At 38.9% G+C, this 15,462-nt stretch overlaps 1 protein-coding gene across 1 annotated transcript; it reads right to left on the bottom strand.

Annotated features, from left to right (window-relative positions):
- Window positions 1-281: 281 nt before the first annotated feature.
- LOC141429446 (uncharacterized) lies at window positions 282-2,810 on the bottom strand. Its single transcript, XM_074089752.1, has 3 exons — window positions 2,665-2,810; window positions 1,311-1,440; window positions 282-1,168 (listed from the first exon to the last, which is right to left on the bottom strand). Exons 1-3 carry the CDS (start codon window positions 2,762-2,764, stop codon window positions 1,012-1,014), a joined length of 387 nt encoding a protein of 128 aa, XP_073945853.1. The 5' UTR covers window positions 2,765-2,810; the 3' UTR covers window positions 282-1,011.
- Between the last annotated feature and the right edge of the window lie 12,652 nt (window positions 2,811-15,462).

Here is a 15,462-nt window from a genome sequence, read left to right on the forward strand (position 1 = left end):
CTTATTTAATTATATATGGATGATTATATTACATTTTGTACGGACTATAAGCAGTATTGATTCATTCAAATATTGTTTGCGCTAAACAACGTCATAGTAAAAAATATCAGCTGAGAAAACAGAATTAACAAACGACTATTTTGTGATCTGATCGTTTTAATTTTTAGCTGTTCATTATGTATCCAATAATAATTACATACACTTGTCTTAAAAAAAACCTTTCATTTTAGGTAGGTATTTCTGCAAATTATCTAACAATGTTAACAAAAGAAAGTCTTAAATAAAACTTTATTATTATTATCTTTATTTATTTTCATTCTTTGGATTAGGTTTTTATAATAGTTATAAAAAGTAAAATACAGAAAAGTACATACAAAACAAAAATATTATAAAAACCTAACCTATAGTTTGCCGCCGTTAACCGGCAGGGCCCAAGCTACCGGTGGTCAGGGCCGCAGAGTGAGGAACCTCCGGAAGATGCGTGCCGTGTCCAGAAGTACCGGCTTCTGTATCTGGCCCTTGATCCAGTCTCTTGAGATGTTGGTCGAGACTCTTCGCTATTAGACCGTTTGTCGAAACGACTATCGGGACAATGATCGTCGAGTCAACATCCCACATAGCAGTCACCTCGTGAGCCAAGTCAAGGTACTTGCTGAGTTTGTCCTTCTCGGCCTTCACGAGGTTCTCGTCATGTGGGATGGTGATGTCGACGAGCACTGCCTGGCGGTTTAATCGATCTGTCAGCACGATATCAGGCTTATTGGCTACAATAGTCCTGTCCGTGATGACAGATTGATCCCATTATTAATGTGAAATGTTTGATTAGCGTTAAGTGTAATGTGTGATTAAGTTATTGCTGGGTCCTAACAGCCATAGACGTATATATAGGGGGGTGGGGGGTTGGAGGCTGTGTCCACCTCAGGATGTTGGGCTACCGATTCAAAATTCTATAATACTGATATCTTCACACAACAAGGCCCCCCCTGAAAAATAACCCTAGATACGCCAATGCTAGCAGCCTCCCTCGTTAGTGCCCTCAGTGGTTTCGTAAGCAGGTGGTGGCGTTGTAGACTCTGGATCGCACACGACGTCACCGCAGCATTTAGGGTAGTCCAAGGTTATGTCTGTCACCAAATGGCAGTTAGATGAGAATGCTAGAAGGCCGCATCTGTTTTAAAAATAAAAACACAGTGACTACTCGTTAAAGCTCGAGGTTGCAGATTTGAGAGCTGTTTTATCAAATTGTACTACAGCATTTTCTTTCTGAAATAAGATTATAAAGTAATAGAAAATAAAAAAATATTGCTTACGTATAAACTTGTGTTTCACCGTTCGTCCCACAGGTGTATTGTTCACATGATGTATCATCAGTCGGAAAATAAGGTTTGTTGAAAGGCAAAACTGCGTTAAATTTAGACAGGTAGCAACCCTCTTGGTCAGCTGAAAAATAATAAAGTTTTGAGTATTTAATTGCACTGACCGTTTCTTAACTACAAAACCTGCGACAAGCTAAGTAGTGGCTGCTTTCAATATTGGTTTAATAAAGAAATGACAAATTTTCAGCCCGTTTGCTTATCCTAGTCGGTGTCTTATATTTACATTATTTTTATTACATTCTGCAATGTAGGTAATTAGAGGACATTGTCAACTTTGATTTTATAGTTAACCCCCGACGCACGCAAAAAAAGGGGTGTTATAAATTGACCGCTATGTGTGTCTGTGTGTGTTTGTGTCTGTCTGTGTGTGTTTGTGTCTGTCTGTGGCATCGTGCCTATGCAAGGTGGTAGGACCTTGTGCTAGGTCCGCCCGGATTGCTACCACCATCTTGCTCGCTAACCCTGCCGTGAAGCAGCAGTGCTTGCACTGTTGTCTTTCGGCGTGGAGAGTAAGACAGCCGGTGAAATTACTGGCACTTGAGGTATCCCATCTTAGGCCTCTAGGTTGGCAACGCATCTGCAATTCCCCTGATGTTGCAGATGTTTATGGGCGGTGGTGATCTCTTACCATCAGGAGACTTGCTCGTTTTCCATCCAGTCGAATAAAAAAAAATCGTAGCTCTTAAACCGGATGACCGATTTGAATACGGTTGGTTTTATTTGAAATCAGGTTTTCTAGCGATGGATCTTACATATACTTTATCAAAATCAGCTTAGCCGTTTTTGAAATATTGAACTTTGAAGTCACAAAGTCGGGAGTTTTTCAACTTTTTGTTGGTTAGGTTATAAAACTATTAACTTGCTTATAGTGATCAAGGTTTGGGGGGAATTATACCATCGGTCTTACTTAAGTAACCACCCACCGTTGTTTTTATACAGTTAGTATTATTATAAAATTGATTGTATATAATTATTTATACATAACTAGCTGGTGCTCGCGTCTTCGCCCCCGGTGTAGTTTTGTTTTTAATTTTCTTAATCTTCTTTTAAAAGAAGCTTCTCCTGACAATAGCAAAAACAACAAAAAAAGAATTAGCGAAATCGGTCCATAGGCTACTTTTTATCCCGGAAAACTGCGGAGTTCCCGAGGAAACAGCGTGCGATAACCGGATTCCACGCGAGCGAAGCCGCAGGCAAAAGCTAGTTATAATACAGAAAGAAGAAAAGTGGTCAGTGTTTAGCAAAACAAAAATAATCCGCGGTAGTCATAAAAAATACTCAAACTTACCGAATCCAGGTGGTTTTGGTACCGCAGGATAAATCCCAACTGCGGCGTAGACACACGCGACCGCTGCCGCCACGAAAATGAGATTCAATAATTTGTTCATTATTCAGCAGAGCCATAGACCATCACAGATCGACAGCAGACTAAAATATTAACTATTACGTCGCTACTTTATATATATTGCCTATTAATTGTTAGGGTTATTCACAAAGTGTTATATTCCCAGATTGATTGATTGAGATTATTGTGTTGCCGCAGATGAATGCGACGTCGGGGTCGGTGACTCAACGGGGTCACGCCGTTTTGTCACCAAATCAGTTTTAAATATTTTGGATTATATAGTAGATTGATAACCAAGGGTGGAAAGTGACCCATTTCACCTGAGATATTTCTGGCGCTCGAACGAAGTGAGAGCGCCAATAGTTCGAGGGGAAATGAGTAATTTCACCCGAGTTAGACACTACTTTTCATTTCGACTGCGAGGAAAGTAAAATAGTACAAAAACATGAAAATATCATTAAATTTAATTTCAGTATTCAGTAAATTGAATTTACTTATACCCCACCTCCAACGGTACCTTTTCGACCTGGCCACTTGCCTCGGCAGAGTATAAAATAAAATCGAGTTGGTCACGACCAAGGAGTTTATATACCTACAAAAATGGAGGTTGAACGCCGAACGAAGAAGGTTGACCTTTATTACTTATTTATATATTCCACCTCTTTCTTTCACATTTCACAAATAACATCCATCTCTTTCTTAACCTAACTAAAGAAAGAGATGGAATATGTTCGTGACGTAATAAAGATCAAATTTCATGTTTTATACATAAGCTTTTTGGTCACGACGACGTGCATCTAGATGGCCATGCCGAAACGTGAAAAAAAAGTGGCATTGACGTAACTCAACTATCTTCGACTCCGCCCTACTTTCCACCCCAGAGATGAAAACGCAATTTTCCACCCGACTATCTACAAAAAAAAAATTAAAATCGATCGTCCCCCTCTCTAAAAGCTAAACTATTAATTTAAAAAATTTGAAAAAAAACATGATTGTAGTATATATAATATATTATAATATTTACAAGGAAAACTATAACGGCTAAGTTTGATTGAGAGTTATTAGTACTTTTAGAGTAAATAGCGAACTAAGGTATAAAATTAAATATACCCAAACTTGAAACTACAAATCTATAGAAACATATTAAGTACTTGTTTTTTTCGTAACGGCTACGGAGCTATCTTGGGCGTGTCCGAAACGCTCTTGGCGGGTTTTTAAATCTTGAGTTATTATTATACTGACGGCAACTCAAACGCTTTCAGAATAACGCTCTAGCGACATAGCTCGTGCGTTGGTTATTATTTATCACCTTTATTGAAATATTGTTTTGTGGCCAAAAGTACTATTTTAATCTGATCAAAACTTTACCGTCTTGCTAATACAACTGCGATTTCTTTGTCTTTGAAGAATTTAATAACGTCATGTTACTACCATCTGATAAAATATTAAAAATTAAACAACTTTATTTTACTAACTCGTATCAATAGTCTTCTTTTGTACAGTGGCGGCACGAGAGAATACCTTTGTAAAATTCATACATACGAATGGGGATCCTGCATAAATATGCAGGATCCGTCATCCCGCCTATGTACATCCCACTGCTGGGCCCAGGCCTTCTCTCAAAATGAAAGAAAGAAAGAAAGAATCCTTAAATGTTAAGAATATTTAAATGTTAAATTTCAAATACAATTTTGCACATGAATTTCGAAAGACTTAGTTGAAAGTCTAGTTTCAAACCCTCGACTTTCTCTCTAGTAGACTATAGGTCAAACCACGCAAGAGGTGCCTATAACCTGACCAAGCGTGCGCTAAGCGCGAGCAAAGCGTAGTCCGTTTCAATTTAGGCAAAAATACTTTCTATTGTTTCAACAGGTTGCATTTTTAAACCGATTTTCGTGAGGAAGGGAAATTGTGACCATTCCGTAGATTTAGTTTTTGGAAATAATTTCAATAGGGTATAAAAGGTAACAGAAATCATCAGTCATTTCAAAAATATCGCAAGCTCTAGAACCGGACACTAGGTACCGAAAAACGGCAAACCGATAATGTCCTTTTCAACCTCGGCATTGGCGGAATCATTGATGGTATAGAAGGAATTACATTTAAAAAAAAATTGAATACAGTTTACAAAACCACTACTTGAGTAATACTAATAGGATGCTATACTTCGCTTGTAATTAATGCTTCTACCTTCAAGCAATTGAAATGTACCTAGTTATCCTTAACAACTAAGCAGTCATCATAAATACTTAAAAATAACTTCTTGGAAATTATTGCAACCGTTCCTGGAGTTCTAATGAGCGGTAACGTAATAAGCCGTTAATTATAGCACGATGCGATACTCCGTATTTCTGACAGCTGACGATTCCTGTTCATCCATTTATCATAACACGGGGTTTGAGTCAGAAGCGTCTGAGGAAAGCGGTCGCTGCTGCTGAGGATGCAAGCTTTAACCTTTCGCTTGCATAGTAGGGTCTGAGAGACCCAGGTTGTATAAAATCTGTCGTCTTTTTCTATTTATTATTTCGCATATCTGAGTAGCTCCAAGTCATTGGAGTAGCCGTCATTTTGCAGCGAGTATGTTCTTGAGTTGTACGTAAATATATCAAGATTGAAGTTTACCTCAGTACCTCTATTAGTTTGACACGAATCCATTCGTGTATTCTATTAGTTTTACACGAATCTTATCCCTTTGTCGATCAAAATAAGAAATGTCTTTTATTTCTGTGTTTAAGTGTTTTAGGGCTGTTTCACCATCCATTGATTAGCGTTAACCGACGGTTAAATGTGATGCCGTCTCCATCTATTCGAACAAAAAAATAGAGACGGCATCACACCTAACCGCCAGTTAACACTAATCAATGGATGGTGAAACAGACCCTTAATGTACAAAATAACTAAAAGCACATTGTCAACGTGTTAAAAAAAACATTTGTTTTTCTGGAACATAGCGTGACTAAAACGTTTCCCACGAGAATATTCTAACACTAACTCCACTCATATAATTTGCTCACCAAAATCTTGTGTGACATAAGGTCCAAAAATTATAAAATGAATCCCAAAAGTCTGGTATAGTTTATTAATTTTAATCTTGAATGTTATTTTATTCGATAATTTACTGAACACATTCCATTTCTTGCAACTTTGTCTTGTAACAGACCTGTAGTAATTATTAAATGATAGGAACGATTATGCATAACTAGCTTGTTTCCAGGGTTAAATAAATAACCTAATACCTTGTGGCAATTTCGAGCAATCTGTTTGTAAAAAATAATAGGACAGGACATTGACGATCAAATGAAAGACCTAAAGGAAAACTAAATCATTAAATCAAATTTTTAAGTGTATATGTCGGCGGCCGATCGTAAAATCTGCCAGATCACGAAATTCCTAGGCATATCGTGAAATGGCGCCATTTCATGTATTGGCTAAGGGAAATCCGCCATATCGTTCAAAATTCACAGTTTAACGATTTGCCTGGCTTAAGGCAGATCATGAAATATCACGATCACGATCGGCCGCCGACATATATAAAATTGTACACAAAAGAACAAAACGCAATCGTGCTTGCACCAAAGAATGAGTTTATTTATTAATATATCTAATATAATAACTGAGTACACGATGATATTGTTAAACACTTCACATGAAACATCATCATATTCATCATCATGTCAACCGAAAACGTCCACTGCTGGACATAAGTAGGCCTACCCCAAGGCTCTCCACTCAGACCGGTCTTGTGCTTTCCGCATCCACCTCGATCCCGCGAACCAGGTCATCGCTCCATCTTGTTGGAGGCCTACTGACAGCACATGAAACATAATTTGTAGCAAATATTTTGCAGAGTTATTAGCCAAGCCATTTGCGACCGACGCTGTCAAAAATAGACCAACGGACATTAAGACAAAAAAAAACTTATGCAACCTTATTTTATCACATCATAAAATATTAATAAATAGCTAAATACACCGATCTCTCCATAGAAATTAAAACACAGTGTTGCCACTCCAGTGTCCGCACCGTAAAAGCAATTCCTATCATACTCTCCACAACAGGCGTCATACCGAAAACACTCCATGAGAGCCTCCGCTCACTCAATATGCACCCAGCCACATACACTCTTTTACAAAAAGCAGTCATCTTAAACACTTACCGCAAATTCCTTAATAAACTAAGTTACAATTAGAAATTAGTTTGGTAAGTACATATTTTAAAGCACTTGGCTTAGGCCCGTGCAATATTTTTTTCTCCTTATCTAGGAAAGATAAGGAAGTTAAAACATAATAATAATAATAATAATTAATAATGCTAACATAATAATAAGTCAATAATTAGTACGTAAATTCTCCATGCATAAGTAAACGTATCAAGATGTTAGCAAAGCATAAGAAAAATTAGTAAAAATAGTAATTAAAAGTAAAAAAAATAAAATTGCGAAAAAAGTCCACTCAGCACTTGTCGGGTCACTAAAGGTGGCCAGACGCTGATATTACGTGGATCCATCACATCATACTGCTGCGTATTGATGATAGGATTTGGCCCGTAGTTCAAATATGAGCCTAATGCGGTTTGGACACTTTTCATACGCCACTGAATTGCTCTGCAGGATTGTCCAGGATGTTTTTCTTCACCGTAGAGCTCGTGGTAAATTTCAAATATAATTATCGCTTGAGCGAAACCTCGTCGACATGTTTATCCTGCCCGTCCTAACCTATGTTGCACAAACATGGTCTCTGATCGAAAACCAGAAGTCCAAGCTTAAGGTTTGCCAGAGAGCGATGAAGCGCAGCATACTAGGTGTAAAAAGGACAGATAGAGTCCAAAAACACGTATAGCCGATGTTGGGAATGAGACTGCTAAGCTGAAGTGGGACTGGGCTGGACACGTCTGTCGCATGCACACACAGAGGTGGGCTCACACAGTCACTTGGTGGGCACCGGAGGACGGCCATCGACGGCGAGGCAGACCGAGAAGGAGATGGCGGGACGATTTAGACGCGTATGCAAGGGATTGGCCTGACATTGCGCTGAGCCCGGTGTGTACGAGGTGTAATATTGTAGGCAAGTAAAAAAAATATCGCTCATGAATTTCGAAAAAGTTAGGCAAGCCCGGATTTGAACCCACGATCCTCTGCTTGAGAGGCCATAGACTACCACTCACAGCTTCTTTTGCAAACTAGCTCCAAATGAAGAATCGTTTAAAAAGTGGGAAAATGAAATGGCGCTAAGAATTGTTAGTACTCGTATTTACTTCTGCTCATTTTTGGATATTATTAATGACTTATTTACCTTCGTCGTAGAATTTTCCGGTGTGCTTAGTACCTACTAAATTATGAAAATTCATCTTTCATCCTAAATAAACAGTCGTACTTACGTTACTTGAGTTCAAAATTTATGCAGTTATTTACCAACAGTTTGTTTATGAGGCTTGGAAATGAAGAAGATACGTACAATGAGGGCTATCGTTTTTTTGTCTCACTAGATGGCGCACTGTTGCGTGAGGTTTTTAAGTGTGGCTTTCAGTCTGTTATTACGGGCGTGAAAACAAAGTTTAGATTAAAATCATATTTAATACACCTTAAAACCGTACCATAAAAATATCGAGCAACCACAGTGTTGCGTAGTCCCGTTATGTTCGGAAAAAAAGGGAGGACAAAAGTTTCCGAAAGACAAAACTGTCTCAAAATACAGACATTCATTGCCCCGTAACGCATAATTGCCATAATTAATTTCAGGTAACGCAAAATATTGACAAAATTATTCTAATTATAAATAAACCCGCGTAAATCACCCAAAATCTATGAGATTTGACATTTCGGAGACCTCACGCTACACTAGCGCCTCTAGCGGCGAATTCATACGCGATAGGGCCCTCATTGACCTAGTCCCAAACTAAGCAAGGCTTGTACTATGGATACTAGGCAACGGATAAACATAAATTAAACATAAACAAACATAAATATAAACATTATTTTTACTTTATTGTCTGAGACTGACGGTGAATGCGATTGCGAGCGTCCGGACGTTAAGCAATACAGCTACAAGTCCATTTCCATCGCACTATCATCTCAATAATCCATACACATGGACACATGTTATGTGTGTGTATGTGTTGGACTACATGTTAAGGATATCTGTAAATTATTTACACTAACACCACTAGGGTAGTAGTACTGTTTTTGGCCACCTTAGCACTGTTATTAGCTAGTTGACATTAGAAGTACCTAATATACAAAAAGTTCTAGTACTAAAACTATTATGTTTAGTGAGTTTCAAAAGTTTATACTGAAACAAATAAAGTTCGTAATGTTTTATAAATTTATTTCAAACGTATATTTAAGCAATTAATGGCCATAAACGGCGCAATGGCCACAAACGGTCTTTCTACCCTACAAACAAATAATATCAAGAAAAAAACTTCTAATTAAATTCTCTGTAAGATTTTAATTACACTTAACCCTCACTTAACAGCAAAATTGCACTCGAAGAGCTGGACGGTAGAACGTAAAAAATATATTCAAATTGAAAATGCAGAAAAGAAAGTAAAAAGGGATCCATTTTCCACTTCCACTGGACTGGACGTCCAACTGTTAAAGCCCTCTCCCAAAGTCTTTCAGTTATTTCGGTTGAAAGCGGTCTACATCCACGTGAACCCGCGGCTTTAACCAGGTCATCCGTCTCTTTCACTGCTGGATATCTTAAGCGTGTCACACACTAAGCTGATACGATAAGATATCTGTATCTGAACGCATATCTGTCAATATCGCTCCCTATACAATTCAATGAGCTAACACACACAGCGCAGATAATTTATATTTTATCGTGAAGTATCTGTGGGCACCGACATATATCGAAAGATGGCAAAGATATTACTGCGTATATAAATTGATCTGTGTATAATATCTGCCGATATAAATATGTTATAGTATTTTATCTGCAGATAGATACAGGTTGATGTGAGAGCCCCGCTGCACGCGAGTAAATCTAGAAGAGATAAACACGAAAACATCCTGTATAAACAATCCGCACCAAAAAACAAGTCAGTTTGAAGGATTTAGACTGAATGTATCGTCTCGAATATTATCGTATATGCGTAGTGTGTGATAGTTTCAGATCATTAAGTTATTATATGCACATAAAATATTATCGTATCTGCGTAGTGTGTGATACGCTTTACGGTGCGCTTGCGAATTAATAGCGTTTTCCATTCGAGAACTTTTCAGCTCCAACGGCCTCAGTTATCTAAAATAAATAATTTATTGTTATTACTAGCGTTTACCGGGCTTCGAATGCGTAAATCATTATATACAGCAGTTGAATTGAAATTCCGGGATTTTATTAAATTCTCGTGGGAATTCCCTAAAATTACATCGTGGTTTTCATTGACGTTAAATTAAAACACCCATGCCAAATTTCATGACTCTAAACCCAGTGGTTGTTAGTTCGACATTTTATCCCTATCCCGTGGGAAAATCGGGATCAAAAGTATCCTATGTGTTATTCCAGATGTCCAACTATCTACATACCAAATTTCATGACTCTAAGCCCAGCGGTTATTAGTTCGAGATTTTATCCCTATCCCGTGGGAACATCGGGATAAAAAGTATCCTATGTGTTATTCCAGATGTCCAACTATCTACATACCAAATTTCATGACTCTAAGCCCAGCGGTTATTAGTTCGAGATTTTATCCCTATCCCGTGGGAACATCGAGATAAAAAGTAGCTTATGTGTTATTCCAGACGTCCAGCTACCTAGATATTTCATAACTCTAAGCCCAGCGGTGGTATTAATATCGAGATAAAAAGTATCCTATGTTTTAATCCAGATTATACCTAAACTTACTGTTTGGAAAATTTCATCCAAATCCGTCCAGCCGTTTCAGCGTGAAGAAGTAACAAACACACTCACTCACTCACTCACTCACTCAACAACTTTCACATTTATGATATTCATAGGATTAACCTGTCCTCTGAAGGCACAAATTTGTGCCCAAAAACCCTGTTATCCTGGGAGATGACAGATTAATCTTTGCCAAACGCATTCTGCCTCTTTCTTCTTTTTTATGTAATACAGACCAACGAGCAGACGGTTCACCTGATAATAAGTAATTACTATTGCCCATAGACATCCGCAGCACCATCATTTTCAGATTGCAGGTTCTTGCCGGCCTTGCAAGAAACGGTACACTCACTTTTTTTTCTTCTATCGTTTTAATGCACATTTCAGTACAAGCGGAGCTGATTCCGCACGGAATCCGTTTGACTCGCACACCAGCACTGAATAAGAAGTCGTTGTTGATCTGGTCCACTCAGTCCGTTTTCACTTATTACCTACCCTCTTTTAGTGGACGGCAGGCATTATACGTAGGCAACAAGCTTACAGAATAGATCGATAATGATGTCTCTAAATCTATGTTTACCACCTTTTTTACTGCTCTTGAGTTGGTACCTATAGCTTTATTGTTTTAGAAGGTAAATTACGCCCCAGCTTTTCAATCAACTACGAAAATAAATTACATTCTCGTCTCCGCCTCCACAAACGAGTTATGCCGCATAAAAATCCTGTTTAAACCGCCGAAAGGTGACAAAATAAGTTATTTCAGAACTCATTTCTGCATGCCGATAGAGATCCCTGAAAAAAGCGTAATAACGGCAAATGGTGCCCATCTCCAAACGGCACATTAACATCGGCTGAGATGACTCGTCATTTGTCCCCTACCTTGGATTCTCACCAGGTTAAAGTGAACATTTTTGTCAGATGTATTTGTGGTGGGTCGGCCATTCTCATTTTATTGTGTACATGTCTAATTACCGTGCCGCTTTTGTCCCGCACTAATGACACGGTAATTAGACTTGAATGCACAGATAAATGTAAATGGCAGAATCCTTTTTCTAGATGTGCACTCAGTCTCAGTGCCGTGTCGCTTTTGCATGAAAAAAGAAGAGGTACGGTAATTAGACAGGTGCACGATAAAATAAGAATGATCGGGGTGGATGGTCTCTGGCAGGTTGACCATGTACGGAGTGGGTTTTAGGTACCTCGCAATGGCGTGCATTAAGTAGGCAGCAGGGTAGGCAGCGCTAGAAGCACAAGTAAATAGGCAGTAGATTGACTCAGCCGTATTCTTGAAATTTATACCTACGGCTGGGCGGAGCGCTAGGGTTGGCGTCTACAAAAAGTAAAACAGACGTGTGTAGATTTTTATTGTATGTGTGTAGTTTTAGGTGTAGGAATAAAACATAATGTTAATTTTATGATTATTTATTTACTTATTCATTAAATTATGAGTTGGTAATAGATTTTTTGCGTCTATTGCGGCAAGTTCTAAACGACTTGTTGTTGAATTTTATCACATAAAAAAAGTCTATAGCCACGTTACGGAATCGAAACGGGGCGAATAGAGCGGGCAGCGCGGCATAGCACTCGACCAGCGACCGGACTGCGCGGCGCGCGGCGTGGCACTGCGTAGTTTTGTGTTGCGATGATCGGTTAGCGGCCGTGTAAATGACGCTTAGATGTGAGCGTGCGTCGATTCGGGTGCTAATACGAGTATGAAGTCGAACTACTGTCTATTACTTGTTTTGTGCCAGAAGTGCTGGTGACGCGCTGCTGCGGCGAAAACTACCACCTGCCTACCCTGGAATCGACTCAATGCAGGCCAATGGCGCACTAGATGGCCACGACCACGACCAGAGTGGCCTCAACTACCAGATTATTTATCATTTTCTCCTAGCTGTTCGGCTACAAGTACTATTTCCTAACGCTGAGAGCGCCGCTGATGTGCTTTCAGGTGGCGACGTAGCCGATTTATGCGCAAAATGTGCGGCCACACTCTCCACAAGTCAATAAACCAACGACATAATTATACTGGATAGGTGCAGGTGATCTAGCTTTCAGCTCGTCGCGTTTACTAACTAACCTCAAAATGTATTAATTATAGAAACCATATAAACGTAGCGTACTTGGCGGCAACAGTCTTATTGGTTATCTAGTGCGCGAAGTGCCATAGAGAGATGTAAATCAAGCAAATTATACTGTGAAGTAAATGTGATCATAACAGAACCTTTAGTGCACAAGTATGAGTCTCATTACACTGGCATTTTGTCTTTCATCCATATTTTTCTCTTATAAATCATTCAACCAATATTATTGTTATTGCTAAGCATATTGCCGATTCATCGCTGCCTCGCGTGCTCGAAGAGGGTGTGAAACTTGCCGGCCAATTATCAAAGCTATTAAATCAGGGGAATTAATAATTAACTTTCACTTGATTGGCACACTAATAGGTGTTGGATAAATGGTTACAGTATTTTAAGCTTATTTCAAGAATGAAATAAATACCATGCACTCAAGACAGACTTTCTGAGAAGCATTCTTGGAACCTAGCTTTTTGGAGACATTTAATTAAATATTAAATAAGCGTCAGAAATTTAAAAATAAGCATAAAAGGAGTACATAAATAATAATGAACAAATATAAAAGGCAAGTAAGCCGTGGTGGCCTAGTGGATTGACCTATCGCCTCTCAAGCAGAGGGTCGTGGGTTCAAACCCCGGCTCGCACCTCTGAGTTTTTCGAAATTCATTTGCGGAATTGCATTTGAAATTTACCACGAGCTTTGCGGTGAAGGAAACATCGTGAGGAAACCTGCACAAACCGGTGAAGCAATTCAATGGTGCGTGTGAAGTTCCCAATACGTACTGGGCCCGCGTGGGAATTATGGCCCAAGTTCTCTTGTTCTGAGAGGAGGCCTGTGCCCAGCAGTGGGACGTATATAGGCTGGGATGGATGGATTGATAAAAGGCAAATAAAAGAAAGAAACCATTGAAGTGGCAATGGGCAGGCCACATCGCTCGAAGAACAGATAACCGTTGGGGGAGAAAAGTCCTCGAGTGGCGACCACGAACCGGAAGACGAAGCGTTGGCAGGCCTCCCACCAGGTGGACTGACGACATCGTGAGAGTAGCGAAAAACCGGTGGATGCAAGTGGCAAGTTGTCGTTCATTGTGGCGTTCTAAGGGGGAGGCCTTTGTCCAGCAGTGGATGTCTTCGGGCTGATGATGATGATGATGAAAAGAAAGAAAGATGTCCCATATTCGCTATTATAAAAGACACACAAATACAACAAAATGTACACAATAAATAAATAAAATAAATATTTTAGAACACTCGTCGTAAATCAAGCAATTAGACAAATTTTGCCACATACATTCTCTCTCTTTAAATTTTTGCTAGTCACGGGCGGTTGTGATCATAACACATCAGATGACCCGCATACTCATGGACCTCCCTCTCACAATACGAGTAAAAAAACTACCACCACGGTTTTCATAATATTAATTGGATTTTATAAATAACAACCTACAAAATTCCAACGGTAGGGCCCGCTACGTGACATAGGGCGGAGTTAAAAATACTCTTACTTATTACCTGGGCGAATGTTTAAGGTACGGTAACGTCTTCATTCCATTTTTTTCCTACGTTTATCCGGGCTGTGGGTTTTTCCTTTTAATACGCGCTTTTTGCTCGGCTTGTTTTAACTCGGGCAATTTTGGTGCGGAAAAGTTTAAACAGCTTCGTAGTTTTTTTGGTGAATTTGTGTGTGTTATTAATGTGAAGATACAATTTGAAATTATAATTCTCTTGGAGTTTAATTATGAGAGGAAAAGGGTGTTCCTATTTTTTATTACAAGCTTTAATTTAACTTGCCCTGTTCGTTTATTTATTTATTTGGTTCAAACCTATCAAGTTAAATTTGATCCACTTCTAGTAGTCCGACGACTTGAAATCTGATAATTAGTGACATCCTGCCTGGTAGTCTGGCCAGGATCGTCTCCACAGGACGGAACTCTTCAACGGCTAATGGCATCGACTTGAAATTTGTTATTCAAATGTAGTTTAGGTGACAATACAAGTACAGTCGACCAAAAGTACAGTTTGCAAAAAAGGCTTGTATTACTAAAACTTATTTTGGAAGATTTTACCATCCAATGATTTTACATAAAATAAAGTTAAATAAAATAGATAATTTTCTTTCTAGGTCCTTTATCTTCTAAACAATCAACATCATCATCAGCCGGAAGACGTCCATTGTTGAAGTAGGGCCTACCCGTTAGAACGTCGCAATGAACGGCAACCCGCCACTTGCATCCCCCGGTTGCCCGCAACTCTCTTGATGTTGTCAGTCCACCTAGACCAGGGGCGGCCAACCGGTCGATCGCGACTATAAGTCCAGTCCATCGTGGCAAGGCAAAAAATATAATACTGAACTATGCTGTTTCATTTAAGATTTCAAGAAGTATGTAGTTGGCAGATCGCACAGGGTTTCGTCAGTAAACAGTAGGTAGATCTTGGGTCTAATCAAGTTAGCCACCCCTGGCCTAGACGATATCTTTAAACAATAATAGTCTTCTAAACAATAACTTTAAATAATAAACAATTAAGTTATTACTTTGATACGCCTACGGCATCTTGCATACCATTAGCTAGCTATTAAAACTAAATTTCCATGGGAATTCCCCAAAAAATACATCGTGAATTTCTTTGACGTTGCATAAAAAAATATAAAAAATATTGTCTTTAATCCTAGTAGTTAAAGTTTTAGGTTTTGGAATGAAAAGTAGCCAACTTGTTATTCCAGACTATATATCAAGTTTCATCCAAAAAATTCCTAAATATTCTCGTGGATACCGTGACTTTATTAGTGTTGCATAAAAAAATCTAATCCTAGTGGTTGT

Source organism: Choristoneura fumiferana, chromosome 7, assembly GCF_025370935.1.
Source record: "Choristoneura fumiferana chromosome 7, NRCan_CFum_1, whole genome shotgun sequence".
Lineage (NCBI taxonomy): Eukaryota > Metazoa > Arthropoda > Insecta > Lepidoptera > Tortricidae > Choristoneura > Choristoneura fumiferana.